At 39.3% G+C, this 15,823-nt stretch overlaps 1 protein-coding gene across 4 annotated transcripts in view; it reads right to left on the bottom strand.

The window, feature by feature from the left end:
• The window catches only part of ankrd26 (ankyrin repeat domain containing 26), a 33,517-nt gene extending 18,464 nt beyond the window's left edge, over window positions 1–15,053 (bottom strand). The window contains exons 1-22 of one of the 4 annotated variants that reach the window (XM_032590750.1): window positions 14,971–15,053; window positions 13,703–13,988; window positions 12,991–13,105; window positions 12,429–12,602; window positions 12,205–12,311; window positions 11,967–12,104; window positions 10,301–10,452; window positions 10,161–10,187; window positions 9,668–9,704; window positions 9,519–9,585; window positions 9,372–9,423; window positions 9,168–9,292; window positions 6,745–6,901; window positions 6,232–6,293; window positions 6,039–6,138; window positions 5,653–5,757; window positions 4,147–4,211; window positions 3,972–4,068; window positions 3,079–3,333; window positions 2,902–2,985; window positions 2,750–2,817; window positions 995–1,744 (exon numbers count right to left, since the gene is read on the bottom strand). In XM_032590750.1, the coding sequence (XP_032446641.1) occupies window positions 995–1,744; window positions 2,750–2,817; window positions 2,902–2,985; window positions 3,079–3,333; window positions 3,972–4,068; window positions 4,147–4,211; window positions 5,653–5,757; window positions 6,039–6,138; window positions 6,232–6,293; window positions 6,745–6,901; window positions 9,168–9,292; window positions 9,372–9,423; window positions 9,519–9,585; window positions 9,668–9,704; window positions 10,161–10,187; window positions 10,301–10,452; window positions 11,967–12,104; window positions 12,205–12,311; window positions 12,429–12,602; window positions 12,991–13,105; window positions 13,703–13,899 (2,934 nt within the window). In that variant the 5' untranslated portion in view covers window positions 13,900–13,988; window positions 14,971–15,053. Of the gene's footprint in view, window positions 1–994; window positions 1,745–2,749; window positions 2,818–2,901; window positions 2,986–3,078; window positions 3,334–3,971; window positions 4,069–4,146; window positions 4,212–5,652; window positions 5,758–6,038; window positions 6,139–6,231; window positions 6,294–6,744; window positions 6,902–9,167; window positions 9,293–9,371; window positions 9,424–9,518; window positions 9,586–9,667; window positions 9,705–10,160; window positions 10,188–10,300; window positions 10,453–11,966; window positions 12,105–12,204; window positions 12,312–12,428; window positions 12,603–12,990; window positions 13,106–13,702; window positions 13,989–14,232; window positions 14,450–14,596; window positions 14,695–14,970 lie in introns of those variants that run through there. The other 3 variants (XM_032590767.1, XM_032590759.1, XM_032590774.1) reach the window with 3 other exon arrangements.
• Window positions 15,054–15,823: the final 770 nt, after the last annotated feature.

Genomic DNA, 15,823 nt, shown 5'->3' with positions numbered 1-15,823 from the left:
TTCTAATAATTTACTGAAGCCAACACAGATTTAAGTGTTACTGCTGGTTGTCATTTTCTTTAAAAACAATAAAATTACAATACAAATAGTGGATTATCGTCTGTCCTTTTCTTAATTTGTCCTTTAAGAAATCGATACACCAAAAAGACTTGGACAATAAAAATTCTTCATAAAATTAACTGTAAAAGCTAACACACAGCATGCATAATAAGGGAAACCAAAACTGAAAATAAAACTCATTCCATGCATTAAAGAGAACTATTGTTCATGCAATCCTCACACATATTTGACACAGACATTTTCAGTGTAAACTATACATGCAAAGCACACGTATGACACAAGAATACAAAGAAAAAGCACACAAATGTGGACCACTGGTAGATTTAGATTAGCTGGCCAGTCACTAGCATATTTTGTCTGAAAATCTGTATCAGATGCAGATATTTTACTGTACATTATATGTACGTAACTGATTTTGCATTTTGAAAAAGCTGTGATTAACTTAATTACAGCCAACTTAACTTTTTTTAATTAATTGATGACATTTTCAGGCCTTAATTTTAGACACATGGATTTAGACTCACAAATTTAAGATTTTTTTTAAGGATGTGTGGACACCCTGCATAAATCTAATCATAAGAATTGAGGTTTTGACTTTTACAAATAACTTTGTCTACACACAGCTGTTCAGAAAACACTCGAGGGTCCACAGCTGATTGGTTAGAATGGCAAGGAGTTAAGATGGGTATAAGTGAACCAAGCAGATCTACATGAAATGAAACACGTGACAAGAAATAAACATGTAACTGCAGCAATAAGGTCATAATGCTATGAGCCTCAACTGAAAGAAGGAAGAGAAACATATTCAGGTATTGAATAAACTGAGGAAAAGAGAGAAAGACGAAGTCCAGAAGCAACTGCGTCAGAAGCAGCAATCCTACATCGCTTTCTTGGGCTGGACCTTTGCTTTGAATACAACTCCCAGCATTCCTACCTCAGGGTAAAACCTCATCATGTCCTCTTCCTCAGGCCCTTCTCCATTAGAGACATCTGGACGTCTGTGTTGCAAGGCCGGCTCAGACGTCAGAATCTCTTCTGAGCCTGCGTTGGACCAGCCAGCTTCGTGTAGACGGCCAGCAGAGTCAGTAGCAAGCAGAGCTACGCCATTATCCTTTGAAGCAGGTTTGCTGTATTGATCGGTATCGTCTTCGCTTTCTTCCTGTGCGGCGGTGAGCTGCGATGAAGCATTGGCCTCGACATCAACTGTGAGTAGAGCTGACTTGTGACGGATAAAGCTATCATTAACATCTTGATCACAGTCCGGTAGCGTTTCTTCACACAACGAGCTTCCAGGTGACTCTGCCATAGACTCCTCCTGTCCTGACTCTCTCTGCTCAGGGATGGTGAGAAGAACAGTACTTCTTGCTCTAGCTGTGGGGCGAACGATGTCCTCTTCTTCCTCGTCACTTGAATCTTCACCCGCAGAGCTGGACGCAGAAGAAGCGTCTTCCGTGGGGTTTTTTGCAGGATGCCTTGATTTAAAAAGTTCGCCAAACCTCTCCTTTAATTCCCCAGTGACGCTCTTAAAGGTGGATTTTACCTCCCTTTTCTCCACCTCTACCCAGAGTTTCTCGTAACGCTTCTCCCACGGAGTATCTCCACCTACCTTTTCTTCCGTATCGGAGCCTGCATGGCCTAAGTTGTTCAAACTGAACTCACATCCATCTACTGCATCAACTTTCTCCTTTGATGATGTGATTTGACAAGAAAGAACAAACAAACAAAAAAACAAACAACAAAAAAAGACAGAAATGCAAAAAAAAGGTTTTGATATAATATCCAGAACACAAGGAAGACATAGAATCCACTTGAGATGTTCAAACTAGGGGTGAACCGATTGCGGGTTTTTCGCCGATCACCAATCTTTAAAAAGTTTGACCTGGCGATTCCGATTTTGGCCGATACCGTTGTTTTTTTGTTTATTTTACCCCTCCAGGGGATCTTTTGTGGGCTCTAGTGTCCCTTATATGACAGTAGGCTGACAGGAAAGGGGGAAGGAACCCGCGACGGCTGCGTCTAGGACTCAAGGCCTCCAAACATGGGTCGCGCTAACCCCTACGCCACGCCCCCCGATACCGTTGTTTTTAGTCTGAAAAGTCACCAAATACAACGGTGATTATAGTTTCCGCCCATGTGTAGATGTGAACAGGTTTCTTAGTATTGACCAATCACCCAAAATTAAGGAAATTGGGGCCAATTTATCAGTGCTCCCCTAGTTCAAACTGTCTATTTTGAAATGAAAACTGGGTAAAACGTTCCATCTCTAAAATTGCAAAACTGGTAGAGACATAACTCAAAAGCCTGCAATCATTTTCCATACAATGAATAATGTAGACAATACACTCTCTTGGTCTATCACATCACAAGTTTTTTGCAGAGTGGGAAAGTTCAAAATGCTTTTACAAGTAGATTGTACATTTGTGGCTTCTTGCCACCAACACTTTAGTATAGTTAGGTAGCTAGTTATACCTTGTAAAAAAGATATTCTGCTTTTGCTAAAAATGTTCCAAGATATTCCAAATTAGAAGTCCTCAAGGTCTTGCATCCAAAGAATGTGATAACATTTCACGTTAATATGACTTGCTCATGCATTTTTAGAAAGAGAAAGACGCTTAAGCTGGAGTAGATGTTGCTAAAAAGGAGAATTGAATTTAGGTGGCAGAGACAACTCTGTATCAACATTTCTCACCCTCTCCTCGTGCTCTTCAAAATCCGAACTTTGAGTGTTTTCTGTCGCCTGTGACTCGTCAGTAGTACCTGGAGAGAAGATGGAGTCAGTACCCAGAACACTGGGCATGTGCAGGCATAAAGGTAATCTTAAAAAGGACTACTAAATTGTACCAGGTTCATGCGCCGACCGTCGCCGATTGCCAGTTGGAGAATTTTCTCGAGAGCCTCTAGTCTTTTCTATCTCACTATCTGAATCTGGTTGCAGGACAAAGAAACAGATAACAACTCTTGCATGTTGCATATGCAGCAATCGGGATACACATGGCAGAAAAAAAGTCACCAACTTACCTTCTCCATCGTCTGCCGTCTGAAAACTTATCTTCGTTGTACAAGGTTGGGGCAGTGGAGCAAAGATGGAGGGCGTGCTGGGTAGACTCTTCCCAAAGCTGCTGCTCCTCTTAGGTGTTGAGGTTCTGGGAAGACCACAATCTTCTTTCTGTCCACCACCAGAAGAGGAGGGAATCTTCAACCCAGGCGGGGTTCTTTTACTGATAGTGCTGGCAGAATCCCAGTCTGATCCATCTGCACCACGAACATAAGATACTTTAAGTCAAGGGGGAAAAAAAAGATTAGTTTGTGGAGCCATTGAGAGTAGAGTTTATGTCAAGTTAAACATTACATCCCCGTTCTCTTCTACTCTTAAGCTACAGTCTAAAGCAAAATACACAAATACAGTTTTTAGTGAATACATCTGAACTCATTCAAACTCCTTTACTGTTACTGACCTGCGTCTTTTGCTTCAAAACGGGTCAGGACAGAAACAAAAATCAATGCAAAAGTCAATGTCGCATGTAAAGAACACAGGTTTTTTAATCAGTTCACACACGTTTGCTCATCAGCAGTTTTCTTTTATGTTAAAACTTTCGTTGAAGTCAACAATAATTCACACTAAAGCAAAAAGAACTTCAACAATGACGTTTTCTCAGATGAATGCTATAGATTCATGGTAAGGAGAACAAAAACCTGAAACAAATATGAAACAAACACCATCATGCTTTGAAGCAGAGGTTTGTAGAGTGAACTTTGTGCAATCATCTTTCAAAAGTACCTCTCAGATTATAGATTTGATGAGTAATTGTCCCATTTTTATGCTAAAACCATTACATGTTGTAGTTTGTTTGATGGAAATCAGTCAAATAATAGACTAAAAGTCTTTCATTGGACAAAAAACCCCCCCTTACCTTCAAGATCATCTACATCGCCGACACCAAGCTCGTCCATTATGTTGACATTTCCTTTGTGGCTGCTCAAAACACTGAGCGCTTTAGAACTTTCTTTCTATTTAAAATAAAAGACACAGCTCTGTAATTGTGGCATATATCAATTAGGTTCTGTGTCTCAGTCTGTTAAATGTACCTTTTCCTGTACAGGATTGTCTTCCTTTGGAAGCTCCCTGTGATTGTCCTTACTGTCACTTCCAGCTGAAAAAGACGGGATGTGATTTGAATTGACTACTAAGGAGTTCTCCAGGAAGCATCCAGAAAATCCAGATGATGCAGGCAGTTAGGATACTGTTAGAAGCATTCCCATGCAAATGAGCTGGAGGTTAGCATGTTTCTGCATGGCCATGCAAACTGATGTATTTGAATGGAACACAACTTCAGCGATGGTCGAGATTAGTAGAGTTTGAATCACAACATTCCTTTAAAACAAGCCACCTACAACTGTCTGCAGTTACCTCATATTTCGTTTTTTTTGTTTGATTATTTTTTACCTTAATAGCCACAAACTTCAGTGTATTTTATTGGGAATTCTGTAGCTACTTAAGTAGAGGCAGTCGGACGTCTTCTACTTTTTCATAAAAATGTTTCATTTCTCATCCAGTCAGCTTCTTCAGTTCTAAACATGGCTTGAAAGTATGAGGCTAATAAGTTTCAGCACAAACAATCAGATTAGTAGAGGTCACTAATGGGGCTGTCAAGGCAGACAAGTGGTTGAAGACAAGAGTGAAAGTTACTATCTATGTCTGTCTTAAATGAAACAACATTAAACAGAGGAGGTGAGAACAGGTTTCACCTTTCAGCTAAAGTGGCGTGGGTTCGTCTCTCTGGGTTATTTTACCGTCATTCACACTTGGAAATGTGTGGCCAAAAGCAAATTCATATGTTGGGATTGTTAGGTGACGTGTCTGGATTAAAACAAATGGAGGGTAGTGTCAGCGACTGCTGGGGTCCCAGTAGCGACCTTAACAGCTTTGTTAGTGTGACCATTTTAATATCCCTGATACTTCAAACCTATGTTTAGGCACTTACGATTACAGTTGCAAATCTTTCAGGGTGTGTCTCTGCCTTATCCTAAGATTGTAATTTTTTACCTTTAATCCTTTGCAAAATATCTCACTCAGTCATAGTGGCTTACAGTGTCTCTGAACATCCATTTTCAAGTTCTGGATCAGATTCTCAGTTGGTTCTAGGTCTAGATTTTGATCAGGCCTTTGTAACACATGAACATGCTTTGAAATAAATCCTTCTATTGTAACTCTGGCTTGATGCTCTACTGGAAGGCGACCCTCCTCCCCGGACTCAAGCTTTGTGTTTGTAGGTTTAAAATTGTGCTGTAAAAAATGAAAAACAATACATTTTGTGCTGGTCTGCCATGCAAAATCCCAATAAAATCCAACGAAGGTTGTTCTTGTAATGTAACAAAAGGCAAAAAAGTTCAAAAGTTCCCCAAGTTTTGAACTTTTGTACTTTACGTTTCTTCTGCAAGGCACTCTAAGCTCTGAAAATACTTAAGAGTGCCTTGCACTTTATAGCCAGTTGACAGGATCAAGCAGGTACAGTGAATGCTACATGCATCCCCTTATGCGACAATGAGGTGATGGTGAGTTTTCTGATTAGCAGGGAGTGAAGACAGGCGTACCCTCTCCCTGGCTGCCTTGTGGCATGCCTACATTCTTGCGAGGTTCTATCTCTGCCATCCTACTCCCTCCTTCCCCTCTTAAAAAAGAAGGAATGTAAAACACGTCTACAAAAAGAAAAGTAACAAACTGTTGGGACGGTTTTGTTCAAAGGGACACACTTTACATTCTGCATTTACAACTTTTAAAGATTCGGACACTAGACAAACAGAAGGATAAATGCCGTTCATTAAAGTGCAAGTTTCTGTAACAATAAATAGGTAAAGTCACACATTTTCTGCTGCATGGAATGTTGCCTGGAATGACTTGGTTGCATCTAGAAGCAAAAAAAAAAAAAAAAACACTGAAACCATCAATAAAGTGAAAAATAATAAAAGTATACATTTACTTTCTTTGAGTGAATCTTCCACAGGAGCTGCGCCCTCTTTATTTGGGCTATGCAGATTTGGCTCTTCCTTATGCGGTACGTTGGAAAGTTCAGAGTTTGACTGAAATTTACAAATAAATTTGAATACTTAAGACCGACAAAAACAAGGACAATCATCTGCTCAGGAGCAGTTTAGCAACATATTTGTTTATACCTCGGAGTCCCATGAACTCTCGTCTCCTTCCCCTTTCTTCAGACCCAGTTCTAACCGGAAGTCTACATAGAAATTTTAATGAATTAGTACAGGGCTTTTTTTAATAAATACATCAAGAACAGTGATTTTAATAGCCGCAAAGCACACAATCGCTGCATTTAATCACATTTCAGATATGATATGTACTGATGCTCCCATGGATTGAATAGAACGCTCTAACAATTGCAACAATACTGTCAGTTGGCAAAACATGAACACTGAGAATCTATGGTATAAAAAGAAGTCATGACTCTTCTTAAGCAAAAAAGAAATATATTCATGATAAGCAGAAGTGGGCAGACTTCAGCAAACATTTAGCAAACTTAGCTTCCTCTAAATTAATTTTTCCAGTTAAATTCTAAAGAACTAATTTACTTGGACTTGAAAGTCAATCAAGTTTGACATCCGAGTTGAACGTTTTGGTTACATCGACCGTTAAGAATTCTTAAAGTAGTTCCATGTTAGTATTCATACCTCTTTTTTTATCTTTACCAACTTCTACTTTGGGAACAGTCGGAACTCCATCACGGACGTCCCCACTGTCTTGAGATTCATTTTCAGCATTCGCTGAGTCTTTTTCATCCTGTTCTTTTCTGTCATTGTCTTTTTCATCTTCAGTAAAATTTTGTGCCTAAAGAAAAAAAGATAATGTATTTAAAATCCCATTTCATTGACATTTGAGTTCACAATTATTAAACAAATAGGTACAAACCAATAATTAGGCGTTGCAAACTTAGCCGACTATTGAAGGTCTTGGCAGAAGTAATGTGAATACAAACCATCCTATTAGGCACCCAATAACCAAACATCCCTGTTTTACCTGAATACCAGGCTCGTCAGTGCTTTTTAGCTTGTGCCATCTCAGGCTCGTGTTCTCAGATCGATCGGGTGAGCTTAGGTCCACATCATCAATGTCAGTCTGTGGTAATGCTTCACCAGAGACCTCTGAAAGTTGGTGTTGTCCACTGGTATCATCATCCTTGATGGGTGAATTGGAAAAGACCATTTCCCCTCTCGGATCTTCGTCATAAGACTCTCTTCTGGCAACACTTGCAGTTTCAGTTTCAAGCGGAGCATACGATGTTAGTCTAGCTTCACCTTCATCAACTGACTTTTCACATAAGCCAGCAGAATCATCTCCAACATCAAGCAGCTTGACTGTAGCACTGGCAAAATCATACTGGAGTTTTTGATGCCTGCTATCAGAATCCTCACTTGACTCAACATCTTTACTCTGATTTTCATCGACGACCAGCGTTTCTCCCTGAGCTTTGGCTTCATCTTGAGCTTCATAATTTCCGTCGATGTAGGAATATGGAATCTCTTCTGCATCGTCTTCAGTTTGAATGTTGCCTGTTTTTGCTTTTTCTGCTTCTTCCTTGTCTGACTCATCACTTTCCTCTTCATAATCATCATCCCAACTGCTACTGTTCTCTTCCTCATTTTTGGAATCTGACTTTTCTTCCTTTAGTGAAGCAGATCCTGTTGGCTGGCCATCATCACAGAGTATTGGGCCTTTTGCGTCTTCACACTCAAGTGCTACCGATACCACAGGGGAGGGGTCATTGGATTCTTTCTCAATACTGTCTTGTTCTTTTTCTTGCAAGGAGCGTTTGTGCGTTTCTTTCGTCTCATTGTCTGCTTCATTTAAATATAGTGATGCAACTTCAGATTGAGCAACAGTGTCATTTTGGTTATCGACTTCAGATGAATCCCAATCTGATTCCACTGCAGTTGCTACAATTGGTTTGTTTTTGGCCTGAGGAGAACTTGGTAAACCCGGGTCATCAATAACTCGCTCTGGTAAAACACATTGTGTTGAAGAATCCCATGAAGTAGCAGGCTGCCCCTCCTTCTCTTCCAGCTGCATATCTGGAGGTTGGGCATCATTTTCTTGTTGAAGAACCTCAATGTTTGCCTCGCTCTCTTTGGGTATGTCAACATCACTCCCTTCTACTGAAGAGCCCCATGAGGACTTACGTCTACCTTCCTCAACAGGTTCCCTGCTTGACGAAGCATCGTCTTCCACGTCAGACTTGACATTCTTTCTGACGTCGGCTAACAGCTTCCCCGGACAAGTGATCAAAGTGCTTCCACCAATTCCCTCTGCTTCATTTTCTTCCTCGTTGTCACTGTCATTCCAAACTTTGTCGACACCATTTGTCTCGTCGCTCAAGGAATCCTTATCATCATTTTCCGTCTCTCTGTCTGACTCCACTTCTTTAACTTTACAGGGTGACTGAGCCATTTCGGGTGGGATTGGGACTTCTGTTGATATTTGATTTGAATTAAATGTTTGGTCTGATGACCTCATACATTCCTTAGCAACGCTCTCTTCTTCATCGGACAACTTCGATTCCACTCTAATGGCAGACACGATGCAATCACCTGCTATGTCTAATGTTGCTGGCATTGCAGAGGTTTTTGCACCGTCAGGACTGTTGACATCTGCGCTTTCCGTCTCTGCTTTGCTGATCTCATGTTTGACTGTAGCAGGAATCCCAGCATTCAGAGAGGATTTACTGTGGGGAGTGTTTTGAGTATCAGCTCTGATATCAGTTGCAGAGCAGTTCTGTTTGTGATTTTCCTCCTCCTCAGATCCATCTTCTTCTTCTTCATCGCTTTGTTCACTATCATCCTCTTCCTCCTCATCCTCATCATCATCTTCGTCTTCTTCCTCCTCCTCCTCATATTCTTCCTCTACTTCTTCTCCACAGTCCTCTCCATCAGAACCTTCCTCCTGCGAATTATTAGCACTTAAATTTTGCTCTGAGTGTTTTCCTTTCCCCCTTTCAGCTGAATTGTCTCCTTGTTTTTTGGCATTTGGGGAGAAAAAAAAAAGAATAGAAAGCTGTTACAAAAAAGCACACAGTAAAGCTTTACTACTACAGTTTTACCTTTCTGGAGATATGAAGAGGTGATTTGGAAAGGATGGGAACTGTAGAGGAATCTACTGGGACACTAGTTTTTCGTAGTGGCTCTGATTCTGCGTCACTCAGGGAAGTGTCGGGTAGAACAGGAGCTACGGGGCAAGCGGGGATAACAGAATACAGTCACAAACTACTATAATTAGTAACAAATGACTAAAAGATTCTTGGTACCTTCTCCCATTTTAGATGCCAAAATTCGGCTTAGGTTCACTTTAAGTGGTTTCTAAAGTTCAAAAACATTACATGGAAGTTAGATTAAAAAAAATCAAAAAAATAAATAAATAAGGCTGCTGTGTGTCAAATATAAGCCTCGCCAACCTTTCCCGCAGAGGAGTCATCATCATCTTCTGTTGAGGGCCATTCATCATTAGCACTTTTAGAAGCTCTAAGGAAGGAAGAACGATTACAATCAGGAAAATCAAGTCGCAAAATGGAATTGTTGAATGCAACAAGAAAACTCTGCTTACCGACTGACTGACTCTGACAGTGAATTGTCTTCTAAATCTGCAACAAGGGAGAAATACGTTTTTATCAACGTATTTTCTAAAGAAACTTTACCAAGACATTCCTCTGACATGTGGAAGAGATTCAAAGCATTTAAGGCGCCCTATAGAAGTTTGTATACCTTGAAAACTTTTCACATTTTGTCAAATTTAACTATGATTTTAAAGTTAAAATAATACACAGACCAACACACAGAACTACATAATAAAAGTAGTGAAATGAAAAAAATGTACTAGATTTCTTCTTGCAAATACAAATGTAAAAAGTTTTGGGTTTTTTTCCAAATACAATCAGCCTCCTTGACACATTACTTATTGACTCACATCTAGAGACTGAAAGCGAGCCAACATGCTTAGCTCTGTATTTAGTACCATGTGTGAAGGAGCCCGATCTTAATCGGCCGTTACAATGGAAAGCAAACTAATTCTGCTAACAAAGTTCATCTAAGCATAGTACCTCCCCCTGCTTCATTTGTCCCAAGCTCTAGATCCAGTCAAGAGGTTATGCGTGAGGAATAAATAAAATGATCAGTCAGTCATACAGGGAGTCTGTCAAACTTACTTATTCACTATCTAACTAAAATAAATGCGTACCACCTTTATCAGTGGCTGGTCCTCCCAAAGAAAAGCCTGGTTCAGGATCATGGAAGGGAATGCTCGGTGGTCTTTTCTTCTTGTATGGACCTGGCCGTGATACTGAGGCCCTGTGTGTCCTCTTGGTACCATACTCTGTGATTAGGAGGCAACAACTGAAAAAGAAGGGGGGAGGGGGAAAGAAACTCAAAATGCCACGCTTCTCATACCAAGCATGAAAAAATAGATTACTGTTAGTTTTGGTGTTGCTCAAAGAGACTATAAAACCACACAGTGCTGTGAAAGTGTATCTGTACCCACAGGTTTCTCCTGCTTTTACTTTTTTTTTTGTTGGGATAATAAGTCCATTTTAAAATGTCATTTATTTCATGAAGGGAAAAGAACATGGAACAAAGTGGAAAAGTAGCTGCACGCTAAACCTAAAAACAGCTTGGGCCACTCTTGGCATAAAAATTATATTTGCTGTAAGTCTTTTACATTGTTGTGGACATTTGGCCCAAAGTCACTTAGTAAAAGTTCCCAGTGTGTTCTTTGCTGACTGACTTTCTTTCCTTATGCGTTTTTTATGATTCAGTTCAATGTAGAAAAATTACTTCAATTCATCCCTTTTTATATTTCATATTATCCGGCTTTCTTTACAAAGTTGTTGTAGATGCTGATGGATGTGCGCAGAAAGGTTGCAATCTGTATTACAGCAGTTTTAAAGGATCCTCTGACTAAAGATTAATTTTATTTTTTGTCCAATCATCTCCAGATATTCCAGATCAGTCCCCAAAACAGAACCAGTCTTCTTTAGAAGATGGCTTAGTCTTTTAAGTCCTTGGCTCAAATGCTGCAATCGCATCAGATGTTGCTTGATGTGTTTGTTTGGTTTTTCTTTTCTTTTTTTTAGCTCTTTTAGCTAATTTCATATTGTCAGAAAGGTCAGTGCTCAGGCCTGAGTGTGGCCTGTGAAACTGAGTCAGTGAATTTTGTTAATCAAAGTTTATTTGCAAAGGTTGTTTTTGTTTTATGATGTTAATAAATGTGACAAAAAACCCACTTTTAATACAGTTTTTTGTGTAAATACCATAAAACTGCAACAGTTAATCGGATTAATTGTGATGAAGCAATCGCTGAATCGTCAACTAATTTATTAATCAATTACTCGTTAAGTGGAGTACACAGACTCAAAGTAAAAGCCATTTGATAAAAAAAAAACCTAAACATGTTTAAAGTAGCAATAAAGCTAAAACTCTACTGATTTTATTCAAACATGTATTCATTTTGCATATAAGATGAAGACACCTTTGTCTGTAAATATGTTTAACCCAAAACTCCTCACAGTTTTAGTTTCAGTTTCATTAAGTTCAAATTCACCAGAGTAATCCTTTGTTATTGCGTATTAGGCAGTCAAATTTTTATTTTATTTTATGATAGAAAAGGAAGTAAATATTTGTTTATTTTCCTCTTCTGATGTATTTCCAGTACTGTACATTGTAAAGGATTCAGTGATTAAATGAAAAATCTGTACAAAGTGCAATTTTTTTCATCACATTAACCAATTAATCGTCAGAATAATCGACAGATTACCAGATAACTAAAAATAATTGTTTGTTGCAGCCTTAAATTACAGAAACAGCATTTTGTTGCTGCCATGAGTATGTACTCATTTTTGAGTTGACCTTACCTATGATGGCCATTTTTTTGTGCATAGTCATCAGCTGTCCACCCTTTTTTGTCCTGAAGGGTGATGTCTGGGTCGAACTGCAGGAGAAGCTTTACCATACTGTGTTGACCGCTGCTGGCAGCTAGCATCAAAGGGGACCTGAAGGTGAAATCAGAGTCAGCAGAAGAGCTTTCAACAGTTCGACACGTACTACCGTCGACAATCATGACTGGAGAATGGTTTCTCGTTCCGTACTGGCCTTTGTTCGTGGTCAAGACAATTCACATCAGCTGTCTCTTTCAGGAGAAACTCGGCCATTTCAATGCGGTCTTCACGGATCGCAACGGTCAATGGGGCGAACCCCTCCTGGATCACAGATCAAACGACATTGACGAAACGGAAGTAGCACTTTGTTTGACTAAAACACCTTTCTGAAAAAAATACTCGTTTCTGACAGAAACCATGAACTCATACGGCAATCACCTTGTTTTGCGCGTTAATTTCCGCCCCATGCTGCAACAGACGTGTCGCTGTGGGAATGGAGGGGATGTTCGCTGCCAGATGGAGGGCCGTATTGCCGTTGACGTCCGCAAGATTTGGATCGGCGTGATTTTCCAGCATTATGGCCACACAGCGCTCATGCTGGCCCTCTACTGCCTGTTAACCAAACAAAAAAAAATGTAACATACATTAAGAATTGAGGACTGAAACAATAGCTAGTAATGACACAGTAGGTGGCAAAATGTCATATTCAACTGACAAGGTATAAAAAGCCTCAATAATGAATTGATCTTGTAGTGCAGTAGCGTAATCTCGTATAGAGATACCCAACATTTAATTTGAGTTCATGTTACTGCAGTTAAAGCACCAGAGACACAAAAACTGCCCTAAAAACAATGAAAGAAAGAGTATCAGATTATGCAAAAGATCATTTTACTTTAAGGCTTTTTACGCATATTCAGCAGGGGGTGCAATAAATAAATCCAATTATTCAACACCAAAAACAGGATTCACGGTCTCTCGGAGTGTCATCGTGCAGGATTACCTTCATTAGGGCGGATCTGTTTTGATTGTCACGCAGGTTAAGTTTGGCTTTGCTATCAACGAGGAACTGAACCACTTCATCATGACCGGTAGCACACGCAATATGAAGTGGAGTTCTGTTACAGGGAAGAAGAGTTCAGAATCATGCAAATATCAAACATCAAACATTTGTACAAACCCTTTTTAGAAAGTCATAAAAAGAGACAAATTAATTATGTAATTAACCAGGGATCTGAATTGGATGATTTTATTCTCTTATTCATCAAAAATTTAAAAAAAAAAAAAAAAAAAAATCAAACTGCTCCTTTTAGTTCAATTAAAACTATGCATTGACGCAAAAATGAAGATAATCTTACTGTTTTTAAATTTTCTGCTGCTCGTATAGCTTAGAAATTAAATGGGAAGTGGGAATTAAGTAGAGGTCAGGGAACCTTTGTACCTGATTCATAATTTTTTTAAAAGAACTAAATCAAAAAATGATCTCATTTGCTCTGTACTACATTAACAGGTCATCCTAACAGTTGTTTTCCACATAAAAATCTTGGGGTACGTGTATAATTTACTTAGTGCTGCAAGCTTTATATAAAAAGCACACTAGACAGGTCGGATGAGGACAGTACAGACTGGCAAAAGGCACAAAGAATTTAGCTTTACTTTAATCTACCAGACAGCTCATGCACGGTTATACTTTACAGGATACTTGTGAGGATTACCTGTTCTCCTTGTCAAGTTGATTGATATCACTCTTCTTAGCCAGCGGCTTCACCTTGGCCAAATCACCCTGGAAGACAGCCTTGTGAATCTTCCCCAGATCCTTGTCTTTCAAGTCGTAGCCATCAGAAAGTGCACTGACATTGTCTGAGGTGCCACAGCTCTTCTTTTTCTTAGTAAAGCTCAATAACTTCTTCATTGCATACGGCAGTTCAACCTCGCTCCTTAACCGTCACTACCTTCCTCTCGTTAGCTGCTGAGGGGTCACCACAGGCGTCTTTCCCATCCCTAAAAATAAGACGCAGAAAAGCCGATTAGAAGTGCCGCGAGCCGGTTTTGTTTTTTTTTTTTTTTGGTTTGCCTTGATGATAAAGCTAATGCTGGTCCCCACGCGCGAATTTAAGGCGAAGTAGCTTCTGTGCCTTTATAGCCTGGTAATCGACTCCCATGTAAAGAGGCCACGATGCCCGTTAGGTGTAGTATCTCATTACTGGAAGACGGTGTTGGGTGACAGAAAAAAAAAACAACATACCAGCCATGCTAACGACAGGTTTCAGAGGTGCTAACTGCAGTTCATCTCCCGACACGGCGTCCTCTAACAGTCCGTAACGACAACAAATGAGTTTAATAATAATAATACTAATTAAAAAAAAAAAAAAAAAAAGCAAACGTTAAGATGCCGTTAAGTGTTTGTATTCCGAAGCGTTTAAAATGAAAACACGTTAGCTAATGTCAGCGCTGGCCGCAGTTATCGTTATGGCTTCGTGGTTGTTACCATGGCAACATACTGTATAAAAATATTGGTACGAGGCGCTCGTAGCGAACTAGCCAGAGCTAACACACAAAAAGTATTCGAATTCTCATCTAAAGTCAGCTTAAAAATAAACATTATTCACCATTGTTGTTTGTGAAGTCGTACTTATCATATTGAGGATTAATGTTGCGCCTCCCAACGTCGTCACTTCACTAATGATGCAAACCGCCACATCTAAAACGAGTTTGCGATGAGGCGCAGAGCAGCAGAGATTTGACTACGACTGGGGAACTGCAGCACCAGGGAACGGCTTCTTTTTGCTCATTCGGTAGAAAAGTATTCTAAAGAGAATATAAGTGCAAAAACCGAAACACTGCTAACTAAATGCTAACTAGAAGTCGCTAAAAACCGTTTACAATATTATATATTAACACGTATATACGCCTTAAATGCAAAAAATTCCAATAGTTTACGAAGTGTTAATTGTAATAACAACATTAGACCAAAGTTACTAACCTGTTGATTGTCGAATTTCAGTTACTATTATCGAGCTAACGAAAATATGCTCACATAAACATGCTTCCACTGTTAGTTTCAAGGAACCAATCAGAGATAAGTAGGGGGCGTTACAACTCCGATTAACCAATGGGAGACTTCGATTTAATTTAGAAAGGTTGGTTTACAACCCATTGAAGACTTTGTTTTGTAATAGCAGACGTTTACCACAAGGTGGTGCCATTCTTTCAAAGATTGACTACTTTTGGCATATCAACAAATCACGTTGTTAATCTCAGCAAATGTATTAACAGCTGACATAAATAAATATTGTTATGTCTTTTATTCTTGCATGAAAAAATATTTAATTGAATTCCATTTGAGAACATCGTTATAGGCTTAAAGTCTTAAAAGACCTGCCCTGTTTTTCTTTTTAGAACAGTCCCTCGTCTAAATTGGCTTAAACTATCAGAGAACTTGTATTTTTCTAAAAACAAAAACAAATAAAATAAAATGAGTCACATTAATCTGGCCTTAGTACACAGTGCAAGAGTGCATGAATTACATCACTGTGATGTCATGGTATTAGACATAAAACTAAGCGGTAAAAACCCATTCTCAGCCTTAAAGCTCTGAAGAAGTAGGCTACAGATTTTTGTTATCGCTGTAAGTTATACCAAACTATGCAACACACACTGAAATCTTTGAGATTCTTTCCAGTAATACTATTTAGATCACCTGCCAAAAACCAGCTACCTCTGATGTCACAGAGAGAAGATGAACGCAACAGTAAATTCCCCTGAAATCCACCCTTAAATCACGTTGCATTGCTCTGAGGGCAGCATTAAATATTTATTCACCTTGAAAGAAAAAT

The sequence above is a fragment of the Xiphophorus hellerii genome, chromosome 2 (assembly GCF_003331165.1).
Source record: "Xiphophorus hellerii strain 12219 chromosome 2, Xiphophorus_hellerii-4.1, whole genome shotgun sequence".
In the NCBI taxonomy this organism is placed as follows: Eukaryota; Metazoa; Chordata; class Actinopteri; order Cyprinodontiformes; family Poeciliidae; genus Xiphophorus; species Xiphophorus hellerii.
This window is presented reverse-complemented; position numbering and strand designations above follow the sequence as displayed.